The sequence below is a fragment of the Clinocottus analis genome, unplaced genomic scaffold (assembly GCF_023055335.1).
Source record: "Clinocottus analis isolate CAN_PGR_092001 unplaced genomic scaffold, fCliAna1.0.p SCAF_1, whole genome shotgun sequence".
NCBI lineage: Eukaryota > Metazoa > Chordata > Actinopteri > Perciformes > Cottidae > Clinocottus > Clinocottus analis.
The window spans coordinates 15206822-15224782 of NW_027175820.1; the positions used below are offsets into that span (position 1 = coordinate 15206822).

The 17961-nt window shown below is 39.1% G+C and overlaps 2 protein-coding genes across 2 annotated transcripts; both read left to right on the forward strand.

Moving 5' to 3' along the window:
- Positions 1 to 508: 508 nt before the first annotated feature.
- On the forward strand, positions 509 to 8192 carry vps26a (VPS26, retromer complex component A). Its single transcript, XM_068586889.1, has 9 exons — positions 509 to 587; positions 1978 to 2127; positions 2562 to 2637; positions 3037 to 3193; positions 3650 to 3814; positions 3933 to 4039; positions 4270 to 4371; positions 4617 to 4726; positions 5298 to 8192. The coding sequence occupies exons 1-9, from the start codon at positions 585 to 587 to the stop codon at positions 5412 to 5414; spliced, it is 987 nt and encodes a 328-aa protein (XP_068442990.1). The 5' UTR covers positions 509 to 584; the 3' UTR covers positions 5415 to 8192.
- Positions 8193 to 10382: 2190 nt separating this feature from the next.
- On the forward strand, positions 10383 to 17610 carry supv3l1 (SUV3-like helicase). The gene is made up of 16 exons (XM_068587009.1): positions 10383 to 10784; positions 10951 to 11028; positions 11711 to 11818; positions 11919 to 12033; positions 12152 to 12320; positions 12411 to 12522; positions 13009 to 13086; positions 13344 to 13435; positions 13571 to 13751; positions 14120 to 14213; positions 14528 to 14647; positions 14931 to 15030; positions 15137 to 15217; positions 15694 to 15870; positions 16054 to 16202; positions 16465 to 17610. Exons 1-16 carry the CDS (start codon positions 10505 to 10507, stop codon positions 16832 to 16834), a joined length of 2304 nt encoding a protein of 767 aa, XP_068443110.1. The 5' UTR covers positions 10383 to 10504; the 3' UTR covers positions 16835 to 17610.
- Positions 17611 to 17961: the final 351 nt, after the last annotated feature.

The window sequence follows — 17961 nt, forward strand, 5'->3', positions numbered from 1 at the left end:
AGAGAGTTCACTTTTGTGTTTTATAGTGAGAATGGTAATGAGACAAGTTATAAAGAGAATATGTACAAATCCTAAATAATAATAAAATGCATATAGGCTATTATCATTACTGATGAATACAAATGATGAATATGAGAATAGACATCACACAAAATCAATGCAACTAAACAACAATAGGTATTGTTTGAATTCATAATGAAAACAAAACAAAAAATAAACCACACTATTTTTTCCTCAAACATTGATATTAATGTGGACCTCATGGTCGGTCAGGCTCTGATTAAAAGGGCTATAGTCAAATGTGATTCGGTAGATCTCACTAGAATAAAGCAACATGGCAGATTATGAAATAATGAGATGATCAAAGTCATGAAATCATTTCAACAAGCAACTGTCATTCCAAACTCACTTGAATACCTTTTCTTACGAATATAATAATACAATGTGAGTAGCACCCCCTGGTCCCACATGACGGGTCACGTGACGGAGAGCCTCCGTTCTCCCTCCTGCTTCAGTGAGACTGGCTACACGGAGCGAGGCTAGCTGTTAGCTTCAACTATCTGTCAGACTGTCAGACGGCCGAGATGGTGAGTGTAAAGAAAGGCGTCAGCTGTTCGGACTCCGATAAAATGAACTGGGCGAATAAACCATAAATTAGTCACACAGACCCGCAAATGATCCTTGACAGCAACTATTTGATGTATAAACGGGCAGAAAAGCTAACTAGCTGGGCTGGTCGACTGAGCCTCAGTTGGAGGCCGTCTTCGCTTCCTCTCTTGATGTTTAGTAAGTTAGCAAACGGCCCAGGAGCTTTGGTTCACGATGACAGCCACTAAACGTACTGGTTAGTCATTTAAATAGTTTCTGCGCTGGTTAATATTTGGTAACTAAAGCTGAGAGGCGGAGAGACATGTTCGTGTGAGCTAACGTTGCTGGTTTGTTAGCGGGATGTGAAATATTCTACCGAGTGAAACATGAGCATGTTGAACTACTGCAACAACGCTGACATTACGTTAGTGGTTTAATGTTTAAAGCATATGCGAGATGGAAAAGTGCGGATCGCTTATTGATTCAATGAGTTAAGGACAATTGATCGTCGACACCCACTGGCTTTGATGCACTGTTGCTGTGTGTTTACCATGTCGTTTGCTCTTTTGTAGCTCATGTGGTTGATTTAAGAGATTATTTTAGGATTCCTCCATGTTATCTTTTTAGGGGGTACAGTGGTTAAAAAGCATTGCACCAGTTTCTTTAGATGATTGGGCTGATTCCTCCATTTTTGCTGCATGCTGAAGCGTGTTTGTGTGACTCTTTGCCAGCTCAGAGGAAAATAATGTGACTGTGCAGCCGCTGATAAGTGATTGAGTTAGTGTGGCAATAACAGATAGGGAGTAGCTGTGCGGGATTTACATGCTTACAACCGCAGACTGTGATTGTCAGTCCAATTCATGTGCACATATGTAGAGATGATACCTTAGTGGTGGTGTGTTGTGATTATTGCAGATAGATACTTGGTATCGTCTGTTATCAGAGTATGTACAGATGTGCGTTAACAACCTCCAATACCCGTGTCTCCATCCATCTAGTTTTAAAGTGCCTGTGAACTAGAATGCCTCCTCAGTCCTGTCACGATCATCTGATGATTATAGATTTTTCAGTCTTTGCTCTGAATTTGGCTTTTTTCTTTTGTTAAGTTATCAGTTGTTCCAGACATCTTTTGACCTGCAGCATTTTAAAAAAGAGGAACCTTGAAGATTGGAAAAAAAGACATAAAAATTGTGCAGTTAATGCTTTTTTAGTTAATAGCCAGAATGGTCTGCCCACAATATCTCCTGTGTTCTGAATAAAGTCTGAATCAACACATTATTCTGACATCACCAGTTAATAAACTTTTAACAAGTTGACTTTTGCATTTCTGAAACTGTTTGTTTTTGCGTGTGATACACTGTTTTTTTATGCCACTCATTGTGTTTTCAGAGTTTCCTAGGAGGTTTGTTTGGGCCGGTATGTGAGATAGACGTACTGCTGAATGATGCAGAGAACAGAAAGACAGCCGAGTTGAAGACAGAAGATGGGAAAGTGGAGAAACACTACCTGTTCTATGACGGAGAGTCTGTGTCTGGCAAGGTAAACCGAGTTGACATTATTTATACAGTGCGATTCAGAGCTGAACTTCTGTAAGGCATTCCTACACGAAGCATGATTTTAATTAGCTGTCTTTTTTTAAATCAGTTAACATACTCCGTAGGCTGATAATGGACTTTTCGAACAAACCACAGTCTATTCTGAGATCCTCTCTTTAACTGAGCCTAGTGGGAAATTAAGTTTCTATTGATGTGTTTGAAAGATTTGCTCTGACCTGAAGTGGAGCATCTATGTTTAGGAGCCACAAATGTATCAGCTGATTCATCAGCTTTATTTACCAATTTATCTTTAATAACAAGGGATAACGTAGTTTGTTCCTGCAAGTGTCAAATGTATTGATATTGTGTCAAACTTTCATTGTGACAACATTCTTTGGCTCATATGACACGTGATGTACTTGGGAATGTTCTCCCCAGGTAAATCTAAATGTAAAGCAGGGAGGAAAACGACTGGAGCATCAGGGCATCCGCATTGAGTTTGTTGGACAAATAGGTAAGCGTGATTAAAGTACACTATATGGAGATTTTAATGAGCGTACTTAACTCTTTCATTGCTTAAATTCAATTTAACACTTTTAAATGTGCCTTTAATGCATTGCTTTGTAGCTTAGAAAAAGAAGTACTTGTCAACTGTAGGCTGTTGGCTTTCTCATGTGGCTAAAAGGTTTAGCAGAGCATGTGGTTGTCATGTGCAGCCTGCTATAGTGGAGCTAAACCCTCCTCCAACTGTGTTTGAGGAGGAGCAGCAGCAGCAGCAGGAGGAGCAGGATGACAGCATTGTGTTTTTAAGAGCATGGAATCAAAAGTCAACTTGTGTATAAAAGTAGTGTAGTGTGTCTACATTGTCTTGAATTATGTACTATCACTTTAAATCCACTCTGCTGTATTTCAGAGCTGTTCTCTGACAAGAGCAACACCCATGAATTTGTGGACTTGGTGAAAGAGTTGGCTCTACCTGGAGAACTCACCCAGAACAGGAGCTACGATTTTGAGTTCATGCAGGTGGAGAAGCCCTATGAGTCCTATACCGGAGCGAATGTCAGACTAAGGTATGTTTATTTCACAGTTTGACATTAGGTTAATGGCAGGTTTTCTTATCATAAGAATCACATAGGATGTATTTATGACACCCATGTATTGTTGATGATGGGCAGGGAACTTCAGCACTTAGTATCACATTTTAATAGTATGGCTGCAAACAATTAGCAGGACAACTTTTCTCTAGTTCATCTTGTGCTGTTACATCACTGTAGGGTGGATAGTTCCAAGGATTGATACTTATATTGCTGATATTGGTAGTAGTGCTGAAGTCAACACTATAATATGTGATTTTACTTGTGAAAACGTTCATGATCAATCAGTCAATCAAAATTAATATAACTAATTGATGATAATGTTTAGTTTTTCAGTAACAGCCCAACTCTCACAACAGTATATGAAATATTAATACAAACTTTTGATATAGTGGGGAATTATCTTTGTATAATGACATGTTCTTCTCACAGGTATTTCCTCAGGGTGACAATAGTTCGTCGTCTGTCTGACTTAGTGAAGGAGTACGAGCTGATTGTCCATCAGTTAGCCAGCTACCCAGACGTCAACAACTCGATCAAGATGGAGGTCGGCATTGAAGACTGTCTGCACATTGAGTTTGAATACAATAAATCCAAGTAAGACAACTGGAGCTTGTCTGGTAAACTTAATTGCCTCCTCAGCAAAGCACAAAACCAAATGAGACCCCTGTTCATGTCCTTATGAACAGCTTCCCTAAATGTGTCTCTTTGTTAGATACCACCTCAAGGACGTGATTGTTGGGAAGATCTACTTCCTGCTGGTCAGGATCAAGATCCAACACATGGAACTACAGCTCATAAAGAAGGAGATAACAGGCATAGGTAAGAGTCCAGAGAAACCATGTGTGAACTGAAACCAGCACAGATCTGACACATGATGGTTACATGCGAATAGACAGCAACATGACTCTGTGCTAATGTTAGAGTTCATCCCTTCTACTTGTAAAATGCTGTAGTTGGTTAAATGGGTCCCAATAAGAACAGAAACATCTGTCAGCTCTGCTCCATTTTCCATATTTTATTACTTATTGTCATTTTTGTCTATGTTTCAGGTCCTAGTACTACCACAGAGACAGAGACTGTTGCTAAGTATGAAATCATGGATGGAGCTCCAGTTAAAGGAGAATCAATTCCTATCAGACTCTTCCTGGCAGGTAAGTTGTTTTCTTTCTCTCCTTTGTCTTATCTCGCGGTTACAAAGAGGTTTGTGTGTGTGTGTGTGTGTGTGTGTGTGTGTGTGTGTGTGTGTGTGTGTGTGTGTGTGTGTGTGTGTGTCATGTGTGTCGTGTGTCGTATCATTTCATCAGGGTGTCAGTTTACCTCTTAATAAATAATTTAAATGGCTTATTTGTCCCTAAAAATTGAGCGGAAGCATATCACATCTTCTGTGTCCTAACAGGATATGACCTGACACCCACCATGAGGGATGTCAACAAGAAGTTCTCTGTACGCTACTTCCTTAATCTGGTGCTAGTAGATGAAGAGGACAGGAGATACTTTAAACAACAGGTAACGCACTTAAAACAAATACAAAAAGAGGATTATACAAAGTCCTATCTTTCTACTGTAAAGTTTAAACTAAAGCTGTCGATTATATCAAAGAAAGGACATTCTGCATAAATTAGATCTTCTTGTTCATGGAGAAAGGCTATATTTTATAAACCAGCTGAATTTGTTTGTAAAATTATGATTGAATGGATTTTACCTACACAGGTATACATTGTCTCCCTGACTACTTTGTGGATTGTATCATTTGTATCAGTAAAATCTCTGTCTTAGTGCTTTACTACTAATTTCTAGTAATATTTCTCTAATAAGCGTAGCAATTGCCGATAAAGGCAGTGAAGAAGACCACAACTACCATGACGATATAGACGTAAACAATGCAGATTTTTTTAGTATTCAAAATATCCTTTCTGCAGATAATTTATGAGGAAAGGAAACACATTTCACGCATTTGCTAGATACAATTAGTTTTGGTGAGAAGAGCTGAATATTAACAGTGCCACTAGATTTTTAATATGGATCATTAGAAGTAATACAAGTTTTTGTACATTCCTTCTTCTGCCTCTGTGTTTAGGAGATTGTTTTGTGGAGAAAAGCTCCAGAGAAGATAAGGAAAAGAAACTTCCTTCAGCGCTACGAGTCACCTGAGCCCCGAACCCAGCCAGTGAAAGAAGAGCAGCCAGAGATGTGATCGCAATGCTATGAACTGAAAATACACACAGAAACACACCAACTCTTCACTGCTGAACAGCCAGAGGTGTGAGGGCTGCCTCACTATCTCTCTGGACTGAGAAATGTACACATGAATACACATAACATACATTCAGACATGCCCATCACTACTCCACAGCTTCAGATGTAAGCGGCCCGACCACCTTCACTCTCTCCCCCAGGACTGAAACACACTTGCGCACAGTCGCACAAGCATACGATCCATGAGGGCTAGAAGCTTAATGTCAAGGTAAGAGTGCAAATCAAATGAGTGCAAGTTAGGAACAGTGAGGCAGCCTGTTGATCTTGGGGTCTCAGACTAAAAACATGCACACACAAGTGATGCCATACAGTCTCAGTTTGCTGAAAGCATAAACAGACAGGAGCAAAGAAGGAAAAGAGGGGATGGCCACAGACGACCACCACACCAGTTATCCCTTTGTTCTGCAGCAGGAGCTTCTTTTGTTTCCATATTTGGACAGTACTTATCCTGGACTTTCTCTGGCATCCCAACCCCCGTCCCCTCTCATCTTACAAAATTTCAATAGTCTGAATGAAATAGCCAGTGATTTAAAGTATTCAAGACTTGTGGGGATCAGCCTGAACGGAGGACGCGAGAGGCTAAGCGATGAGTCAACACGCGCTCTGTGACAGTCGTCTATCTTAGATGATGCCGCTGTGTTTTCGTTCATCCACCGAGCTGAGAAATGAAAAGAGTTTCACAGTTAAGTATGTTGGAACAGTCCACTGGCTCATTCGTCCATGCAAATGTCTGTTTAGTGCAACAAATGTCCATCTTAACATGAATTGAATCTTATATTTGGTCTTCAAATGTGGCTGTTTTGTGAAAATGAACATTTTCCACTCCACATTTCATTTCATTTAAGCAATGTTTGATTCAAGATGGACTTTATCTTTTCATTGTCTTTCATTTGATAAAATAATTTAACTAAATATAAATAATTTACCGCTGCGTTTAATGATTCATTGCTGAATCCATTATTCGACACACCCTTGATCCATTTTTTAGTCTGTAAAATGTTAGAAGAAAACGTGACATCGCTCCATCACAGTAAGCCCAGCGGCGGAGTCAGCATCTATGTCTTTTTGTCTGACAAACAGTCCAATTGTATTCCATCTGCAATTAATTAATGGAGAGAAACACAGCAGATGTTCACACTGGAGAAGCTTGAACTAATGAAACCATTCTTCCACCGTCATAATGGATTTTTAGTCGATTTACAAATTAACTAATTGTTGTAGCTCTGATATCATACATATCAAGTTTCTTGAGATCAATATGACTTTTTAGTCTCATGTTAAGATGAATATTTGATGCAGTTTTCACTGATGAGGTCTGTTTGGTTACTACAGGATTGCCTCCCAATTGATACGAAGATTCACTCTCTGGCCTTTTGTTTGATCTTTAAAAGTGCTGTTTATTTATGATAAATCTTGTAGATTAAAAACCATTGTTTGTTTTTCCGTAAAATATTTTTAAGTTCACACAAATCACAAAAACGTTATTATTTTCCAAGCTAAATATGTAAATTATCTGGATTAATTTGGAGTTAGATTTAATTGGCTTATAATCCACAAATTTCATTTATTTGACCTCTATTGTATTGGGGTGGAGAGAGATTACAAAACATGGACACATTACATCTTTCTGGCAATAAAATATGCTTTTTTGGGCATAAAATATGTGTATTTGGGGTTAACTGAACCCTTAAACTCCCTCAGTTGACTCTTAAATTCTAATCTTAAAAAAAGGTCCAAAATTTATGAAGTTGTCCGGCTTTTTGCACCTGAAAATGTTTGCCCGTCACCACCACGAGTCGCGGCGTCTCTTTTTATTTTCAATGATTCAATAGAAATTAATGTAATGATGCTACCCATAATCATCAGACTGTAGATTCACAATCAGTTTATGTGACAGCATAATGGCTCGTGTCTGTTGTTAGTGCTGGAAGAAATGCTGTATCAATATACTGTAGAATGCCACAATATTCCACTGTGACACTCAGACCGGCAGTTTAGGTCCTGCTTTAAAGACACGCACGCTCACTCAGTTTGGGGATGTTAGCGGACTTATGTGTTGGTTAAATTTGCCCTTACGCTTTGATCTGTGGCCAATTTTGCACTTTCCCCTTCAATGCTTAACTTTGTTTCTAAGGCACGTACAAGCTGAAACTAAACATCACTCAAGGACAACTGGACCTCAGAGATCTCATGTGTCTATATTTGAAATTATACCTACATTTATACATCACTACTTGTTTTTATTGGACTCGCTAAGATGTACAATATTTGGTTGCTTTTTGTCTCTCGAACAAGTCATGCTGTCATGTTATGTGTTTCATTTCATAAACCTCTGAACACTCACATCTCCGGTTCAGATGTATGTGTTCCTTTGCAATATGGTTTTCTTTCATTTGGGAACAGTGTAATTTATTTTCAGGTAAAGCTGTCTTTCTGTCTGAGACATTTTGTCTGTCTAAACACTGTACAGGTAGGGTTTGTTTGGTGTACTTTAAATACCTCCTAAGGTAATGAAGAAACACTAAAAGGCCAAAACTCTCTGCCCCTGTCTTATCTACTGCATGTTAATCTTTACACAATGTCTAATCATGCCATTATTGTGCGCGTGTGTGTGTGTGTGAGTGTGTGTGTGTGTGTGTGTGTATGATATGTGTATATACACCAAACCCAAATATATAGCCAAAATGAATCGTGAATAAAGCAAATTTATACTGAATATCTTTTCAACAACACTGGTTCTTGAAAACAACTTGTAGTTATAAGAGTTCAGTTCTTTTTTTGTAAACAAATACATCTCATGTCTTGTACAAAGAGTTAATTCATTCAACAAGAAGTCTGTGAAAAATACCAACAGCCTTCAACTTTCTTTTTGTCACACACATTCAATACAATCATTTACATTTGTCAGTGTAGGCTTTTTCAATTTCCACCTGGGGAAAGTATATGAGAAGTTTCAGAGAGACTGTAATTGCTTGACTCATGTAGGTATTCATATACATTGCACATAGTATGTTGTAGTCACAGCTTTGATTAGCAATGTTCTTTGGGGGCTGGTGTTGGATTGAATTTGGGGTTATGACATCAGTGCATCTCTTATTCTGGCCACAGGCCTGCAAATAGACAAAAGCAACAGATACATTAAGAAAATAACTTTTAAATTCCTTTTTTTCTTGAATTATAGTAGAGAGAAATATTCAATTCAGTATATTTTGTATCGGGGGCATCAGCAGAGCCGCCATGGCAGGAGGCAGGACCGGCTCCAGACACAGCCACGATTTATGGAAACTTAAGGAGAGGAAGCAAAGAGGCTTCTCGTAAGAAGTAGAGTTAATAATGTGCATTGAAGAGACATTAGGCTCATTCGTTAGAGCTGCTCTCGCCTGGAATCCAGACGACAGCAGCGGCCGCTGCGGGAGGCGTTGACGAAAAACTGCGATCAAGTCTGACAGTTTTCAGCTGCCTTCAAAGTATTAACAAGAAGTTACGTAATAAAATACTTCCTGTTAGTTCCGATATGTAGTCAACTTGTAGTTTTCCGTTCACATTTGAATTTATTCATATGTGATTATAAATATATATTCATGTAGAAATGTGTGTGTGTAGCTGCATTTTTTTATTGTTTTTATGTACGATTTTGTATTACAAACCACACAAAATATGTTTTTAGATTAAGCCTGAGACTAATAGTCAACAATCGAGCGTTAAGTATTACAACGACACATAAAATAAGGATTTTCTACAACACGTGGTGTTTACTGTCAGATCTAAGAACCAATCAGGTCTCTGATGTGACGAGAGCCAGGCGTCTTTCGTCTACTCTTAAATGAGTTGACCGTGTCTGCGCCCCGGGCTGAAAGTGGAAGCTGGTTCCACAAAAAGAGGAGCTTGATAACTGAAGGCTTTGGGCCCCATCCTACTTTTTAAGACAGGGAACCACAAGTAACCCTGCATTCAGTGAGCGCAGCTGTCTTGTCGGGTAATATGGCCCTATACGCTCCTTAAGATATGATAGTGCATCACTACATAAGGCTTTGTAGGTAAGGGGAAGAATTTCAAATGTGATTCTTGATCTTACAGAAAGCTAGCTTATACAGGTGAAATGTGATCTTTCTTCCGCGTCCTCGTTAGTACACGAGCTGCAGCATTCTGGATCAACTGGAGAGACCCAAGAGACTTACCGGAGCAGCTTGATAATAAGGAGTTAGAGTAATCTTGAAGTAACAAAGGTGTGGCTCATTGTTTTCTGCATGCTTTTAGATAAGATGTTTTTAAAAAAAAATATATATATATATATATATATATATATATATATATATATATATATATATATATATATATATATATATATATATATATATATATATATATATATATATATATATATATATATAATGATAGACATACATTTTCATCATGGCTTTTAAATTACAAGCCTTATCTCATTCACCAGACAAATACTGGACTACAAGTCTGCAGTCTTTCAATTTTAGAAACAACAAATTTCTGATGAGTTTTCGCAAGTGAATGCAAGTCATTGGAAACCTTCAAAGATCGTTTTGGTGATGAGTGTTCAACGAGACGCTGAAAACGGGATATTTGTTAGACGGCGAAGCAATCATCAGTGTTTCATATACGATCTTCGCATTCAGCTATAGAGAAGACCTTTCTTTGCCTGTTTATAATATGTTTTACTTGGCTACAATATATTCTAAGGTAAATAGGAATTTGCAATCATACTATATCTATTGAATGTATTTGGATAAGTTTAACGAGTGACTGTCAATATTTTTTGAATAAAAAGTATCGAATAGCTCAATATCAATACATGCACAATTGTGGGCAGCTATTTAGCGACTGGTCCTGTCCCACGTTGAATAAGCAGGAAGAGAGTAATGTTGACCGTCCTCTGGTGAAGTTGGTGCTGTGTAACTCACACATGTAGACCTGCAGCATAGAGCCAGAGTAGCCCATGTTTTGTATGTAGCCCGCAGGAAGTGCCTACACCAGGGGTATAATCTCCTCGCAGCGATGTCAGTAAACCGGTATATGTATTTGTTTTCTCGACTTCAACGCCACATTAGCACCCGGACTAACCGCACCGCTGCTGGCACATGTCATGCGTCTTCTGGGTCTGGTTTCTTACACAAACAACCTCAGGCGGGCTCGGTGGTCTGCAGCAGACACGTTTCCTCCAACAGCTCTTCTCAAAGACCTCCAGACACTTCTCTGTTTGTCCCCATCTCTCTGAAGACGGACTGCTCGGCAGATGGGGATGTGGGATTGGAGCTGACGCAACCACTCGATAAAGGTGAATACAGCGACTGGAGCAGGTCTTGACTTTTAGTGTCCCACAGGCTTGTGATATAGTTATTCTGATATATCTCCAATGGACAGTATTTTAAACGGTGTGTGTATTTTTGTTTGTGTTAATAATGGACTTAAAAGTTATTTTCTGATTGTTTTTCTCACTTCAGCGGAACTGCTGAAAGTTCTGAATCGGTTTTATAAGAAGAAGGAGATGCAGAAGCTGGCAGCTGACCATGGCCTGGATGGTGAAACATTACTCTCTTTTCACACATTACTATATTGTAACAAATGTTTCTGATTCAACATAATTGTCTGTTGAATTAGAGGCATATTGAAATGCACTTTGGATAAAAGCTTTGTAGAAATGGAGACAATTTTTCAGATTGTTTTTGCATAGAAAAAAATGTAAACATATTTATTCAAATTCCATTGGAAATACATTCAAAGCATCAATCAGTACTCAAAATTTGATCACACATACATTAGTGAGAAAACTGGAAAAGTTAAAACATATATTAACTAAAAACTAAATAAAGCTTGAGATGCCGTTATGTCACTATAACTTACAGTTATAATCAGACAGGGCTCAAGGTCAGTCTTTACTAAAGTTGTTTTACAAACTATCATGTCCCACTTTGTTGTTGTTGTTGTTTTTAATTAAATGTATTTCCACTTCTTTGGCCTGATAAATGTTGTCATCAACCATAACTTTATTATGTTAAAAGCATAAACCCTTCATAGAAAAGTATAACAAATAAACTCAAACATTTTTTCAATTTGAGCCAATGATAATCCTGTTGGTGGAGATCAGCTGTGGCAGGTCGCTGTGAAAACTACAGCTGCCCAGATCATGTAAAGTTTTGTCTGACTGATGCAAAGTCTAACCTGCATGGTGTTCCTTATGTGTCTTTTTGTGTGTGTATACAGCTCGTCTGTTCCACCAGGCCTTCATTAGCTTCAGGAAGTTAGCTCTGGAAGTCACATCACTCCCCGCCGATCTGCACATCATCCTGAGTGACATCTGCTCCGGAGCAGGTTTGTTGTTTTTTAATTAAACCTCAAGATGGAGTTGTGTCAAGAAATCATATTAATACATTTATTAAATTCAAACACTTTAACGTCTGCTGTTATACAGGTCATGTTGATGACATCTACCCGTACTTTATGCGTCACGCCAAGATAATCTTTCCAATGCTGGACTGTATGGATGACCTGAGAAAGATCTCAGACCTCAGAGTCCCTGCTAACTGGTACGTATCATAGAGCCTGGCTCAGGAATGTCACAGCAATGGTTTATTCATTTGTAGTAATATGCACAATATTACTTTGTGGTTACATTACGTATGTGTTGGTGTGTGTGTTCTTCAGGTACCCTGACGCTCGAGCCATCCAAAGGAAGGTGATTTTCCATGCTGGTCCCACTAACAGTGGTAAAACCTACCACGCCATCCAGCGCTACTTGGCTGCTAAGTCAGGAGTCTACTGTGGCCCCCTGAAATTACTGGCCCACGAGATCTTTGAAAAGAGCAACAATGCCGTATGTGTTTGTCATCTTTTAAGCTTACATTGTTTATCTCTTGCTCACCACACTGTACTGATAGCTATGGTCCTGTGTTTGTTTTTCCAGGGTGTGCCATGTGACTTGGTTACTGGAGAGGAGAGGACCTTCATGGACTCAGATGGTCGAGCATCTAGTCATGTGGCCTGTACCATTGAGATGTGTAGTGTGACCACACCTTGTAAGTATACCTAACACATAGAAACATTTCTGTTTTAATAGCATAGATGTAATAAGAAAACTCAACACTTCTCTGTTGAACATCACATTTAATTGTATCTTATCAGGTTGTAGCAGCTAAGTCAAAAAAATTATGTTTAACCGCTGGCTCTTTCTGAAAGGTGAACTTAACAAACAAGATGCAATTAATCCTTTTGTGTGGGACAAGTGTGCAAGTTATGATTCTTTTAAATTAATTCCAATTAGCCACTATCCATAAATTAAGGCATTATTATGTATTTGTTGTAGGTAGCAAACATTATAAGCCACAAGCACACTTACTGATATTTTTTATTGGTCACTAGAACCCACTGTTTCTCTTGTCACTCCATGCAGAAGTTTAGGCACTGATGGAAATTATGTTTGTGTTCATTGATAAACAAAGAGATTGAATCACCGAGTCTATTGAGCCCAAGGTTTATGTTTCTTTTTGTATGTCTGTCTTCAGATGAGGTGGCTGTAATTGATGAAATTCAAATGATCAGAGATCCATCCAGAGGCTGGGCCTGGACCAGAGCACTGCTGGGTTTGTAACACACACTAAAAACATAGTCATTCAAATAATTACCATTATTTTTATTATTATTATTACCATTCAGTCAACAAAGCTCACAGTGAATATTTGCAATTGCATGATAATGGAAAAAAAGTCTGAATCTCTTGTTTATGACACAACCGAACAAAAACAACATATGTACAAGCACACCATTGCTTTGTGTCTTTGAGTTTTACCGTGTATTGATGTTTCCAACTTCAGCAGCGGACATCTTTGTATTTGTTCAGGTCTCTGCGCACAAGAGATCCATGTATGCGGTGAACCCGCAGCCATAGACTTTATCAGAGAGCTGATGTACACCACTGGAGAGGAGATGGAGGTGAGGCTGTAATATGTGGTGCTACTGAAAGATAAGAATCTCTCAATGATGATAAACACTGGTTCTTTGAAGCATTGTGATTGGCTGATTGGCTCTCTTGCCTCTGTGGCCCTCTCCACCCTTCCCTTTCTTTAGGTCAACAACTACAAGCGGTTAACTCCATTCTCAATCCTGGATGAAGCCGTGGAAACATTAGACAACTTGAGTCCAGGAGATTGCATCGTTTGCTTCAGTAAAAATGACATCTACTCCATAAGCAGACAGATTGAGGCCAGAGGACTGGAATGTGCTGTCATTTATGGGAGTTTACCTCCAGGTGAGTTTGTGTAGTTTTTAAAAGGATGTTATGATAAGTGCATGTTTACGTGTAATGAAAACACCTAATATGTCAACGGGGTCCTCAGCCTTTTAAAGAATAATGAGTTTCTGCCTCTCTGTGAATTTGCGATTTCATCCATTAAGCATCTGCATGTTTATTAAAGAAAGAGAAGGAGTAGGTCATGTGTAAATGAACTAGTAATCAACAGCAATCCAAAATGTTTATTGGCCTATAAACTCAGCTGTTGTCCAAAAACATGATCAAAATAAAAGAAACCATTGTTTGAACCTCATGTGCGATGGAGACTTTTGTAGAGCTCCAGACTTTGAAACGGAGACCAAGCGTTGTTGTTCTGTTATTTACAGGCACCAAGCTGTCACAGGCCAAGAAGTTCAATGACCCTGATGACCCATGCAAGATACTGGTTGCTACAGATGCTATTGGCATGGGCCTCAACCTGTAAATACCATCATGCAAACTGTAACACTGTCTTTTCTTGTGCAAGATAAAAAAAATATATATATTTTAAGCTTTCTGTATTCCACATTACTGTATGTTTATATTTATCTAAAATGGTCATTGGGGAAACTATTGTTTGCTTGTATGTTTAGAAAGTCTAAAATGATTTAATCCTAGACATCGGAGCTTGAAAGAGACTGTAATCTTTATGAAGGCAGTTTATTAGTGATGTTATGATTTAGGAAAATGTACAGATTCCATCAACTCCAACCACGATTATCCATTGTTATGCCTTTCTTTGTTTTTCATTTTAGGAGTATAAGACGTATAATCTTCAACAGTCTGATAAAGCCAAATGTTAACGAGAAAGGGGAGAAACACATGGAGACCATCAGCACATCACAAGCTCTGCAGATATCTGGCCGTGCAGGGAGGTCAGTCTTATTTTCACACACATCCCCATTCAGGAGGGTTAAAGGTGCTAGAGAAGATACAACACACACACAAACACACACGCACGCACGCGAGCACACAGACAGTTCTTGTGGTAGTTCCCTGCAGTTATACGTCTCCAGTACCACACTTTTTGTCAAGTTGACACACGCACACACACTCACACAGTCAAATCAATACCCACGTCGCTGTCGGGTTGGTAACAAGTGATTTTGTTTTTTTCAAGTAGGTTTCTAAAACCCATCTCTTCTGTCACATCATCAGGTTTGCCTCCAAGTTTAAAGAGGGAGAAGTTACCACCATGCACAAAGATGATCTGCCTGTTCTGAAGGAAATACTCAGCCACTCTGTAGAGCCCATACAGGTGATCATTTATACACAAGCATACAATCAGACACACGCTCTTTGGTTAATCTATCAGTAGAATATGAAGCAAAACTTAAGTATATATGTCTCCTCCTCTGTCTCAGACTGCAGGTCTCCATCCTACAGCAGAGCAGATAGAGATGTTTGCCTATCATTTACCTGATGCTACACTGTCGAATCTTGTTGTGAGTATAGCCCCCTATTCATCCACTTGTTCTCCTACCTTCTCATACTTTTTCTGTCAAATGAGTATTCCTCTCTGGGTGAGAACAGCCTGATTTCTTTGAGCCGCCCGAACGGCCGCTGCATTCATTTTGGGAGTTGTCGTTATTGTTTGAAGTTCTTAGTCCTAAAGTTTAGTTGAGATGTAAGACAGTAAAGTCAAGTAACATCTTCCTGAAGACATTTTGGAATAATGAATGCTTTGAGTGACATGGCACATTATCCTACCGCGAGAACTGGATCAAGGGCTGCACATTAAAAGATGTACATAGTCATCAAGAATGCAAATTAGTGCTTAGAAGATACAGCTAAATTCTGACCAGTAAGACAGATGCTGGAGTCCAGGTGAAGTTGCACTCTAAAGATAATTTAATTTTGTGTATAAAATGCACGCTGTGGCCTCATCTTGTCATTCTGACAAGTTCTGTGACTCTTTCAGGACATTTTTGTCAGCCTCTCCCAGGTGGACGGTATGTATTTTGTCTGCAACATTGACGACTTCAAGTTTCTGGCTGATATGATTCAGCATATTCCACTGAACCTGAGGTCCCGCTACGTTTTCTGCACTGCTCCAATCAACAAGAAACAACCTTTTGTATGCACCTCCTTCCTAAAGGTAAGGATGGGGAAAAGGCATGAGAGGAAAGTGAAAATGTGCTTCAGCTAAGCTTGACTGATAAAAACGTTTGGGCAGATCAGTCAAGTAACTTTTGACGTTAAATTGTTCTTTGCATGGAGTAACGTTGAACTCCAAGTGGGACTTACAGCTTTGTTGCACTGATGTTTTTTTCTCTGTTAGTTTGCTCGTCAGTTCAGTCGAGACGAACCCCTGACATTTGACTGGGTAGGTCGCCATGTCAACTGGCCTCTGTCGGCGCCCAAAAACATAAAGGATCTGGTTCAATTGGAAGCTGTTCATGATGTGTTAGATCTCTACCTCTGGTTAAGGTAATGTTATTTCTTCTTCTTCTTCTTCTTCTTCTTCTTCTTCTTCTTCTTCTTCTTCTTCTTCTTCTTCTTCTTCTTCTTCTTCTTCTTCTTCTTGGGTTTATTATGGGAAGTTGTTGTTTTGAAGTAATAATCTATTGGTCGGGTGAGACAACATGGTGCAGTGAATTTAACTTGACCTTGATTGATGAAATGGCGCTAACAATAATGCACACATTTCGTCTTAACAGTATAACGTTTGTATTTTTGTCTGTCTCTGCAGCTACCGTTTCATGGACATGTTCCCAGACACAGCCTTAGTTCGAGAAACCCAGCAGGAACTTGATGGTATTATACAAGAGGGCGTTCGAAATATCACCCGTCTCATCAAAGCCGCTGACCCAACCATCACTAACCCCCTGCAGACACGAAGCAGCAGGGGTGGACAAGCAGGTCAAAGGGCACAAGGAGGCTCACGAGGGATGGACAGCTCTATAGCTAGTCGCCTGGTGAGAGACGGGCTGTTGACTCCTGATTTGCTCTTGCAGCTTCAGAGGGAGTGGTCTAAAAATCCAAAGCAGGCCTTCACCAATCAGAGTGCACGTGATACAGAACCTCCCAATATTAGGAAAGGGAAAAATAAAAAGAGATGAATGAAACGCACATGGTCAACACTTGAGATTGATAACTGATACAAGCCTGGGATACGATGGTGAGGTTTTACGTCCTGGGGGGCTTGTAAAAAAAAAAAGCTCTTAGCACCAGCTATGAAAACACCAAAATGGCGTTTGGACACAAGAGAAATGTTTGATTATGGTCATTGGACAAGGATTGAGATTTACAGTGCTGAGTCATTGACTGTTTCCATCTGAATTTCTTGTTTTCATTGTGCTAAAATCTCACATTGTATTCTTCTGTTTCAGTAGGAGCTAGAGACAACATGGAAACAAATTTAATTCTGTCAAACTAGCCCAACGACAAACTTTACATCTCTCACTTGGATTTGCCTGATTAAAAAAGTAGACCCATTGTTGTGGTACGTCCTGCCTGAACTACATGCACACAGTAACCTACAGACTGACGAGCAACATTATGGTTTCCCACAATGTTTCAGTGCAAAGTCACTGGGTTGAAAATGCTAATTTACAAGCATTGTGACTAGGACATGACCATCAACATGCAACCGGTTTGCTTTCATCTTGCTCAGTGTACTCAAATGTAAATCCTCAGAAAAAGCACGAGCATGTAGCCGTCTTAAATGGGTCATTACTGTCAGTGAAAGTAATCTGACATCAACTGCAGTTTCAGTCAATGTTTTGTATACATAAAATGAAGTGCATCCCTGTTGGCATCTATACGGCTGTGCTACCATATTTTTTCATATTTGTTTTGTATTTGTAAGGGAAAGATGTTAGTCAATAAAAAAGTACTAAAGGTATGTTTTAAGTCTTGATGTCTCTTTTTTTTGTATTATACAGCTCACACAGGGAAGTTACATAAATATTACAAACACATGATGAAAAACAAGTCAAGTTAATTTATAAATGAAATAGTTTTGTTTTAAACTGTCGTAGTCATCCACCATGCATCCCAAAAGAAAGATGTTGCTCATTTCCTTGACCTTTGCTGAGTACGTCTTTGCTTTTATTTTATTGACTCAAGGTTTCCACAGATCTTCAGTAAAGGTTGATCGTTGGTCACCAGACACAACTGGGAAAAAAAAGATAGGGTTGGGTGGAGAGCCAGAGAGATTGGAGGAAATTATAGGATCAAGGGGGTT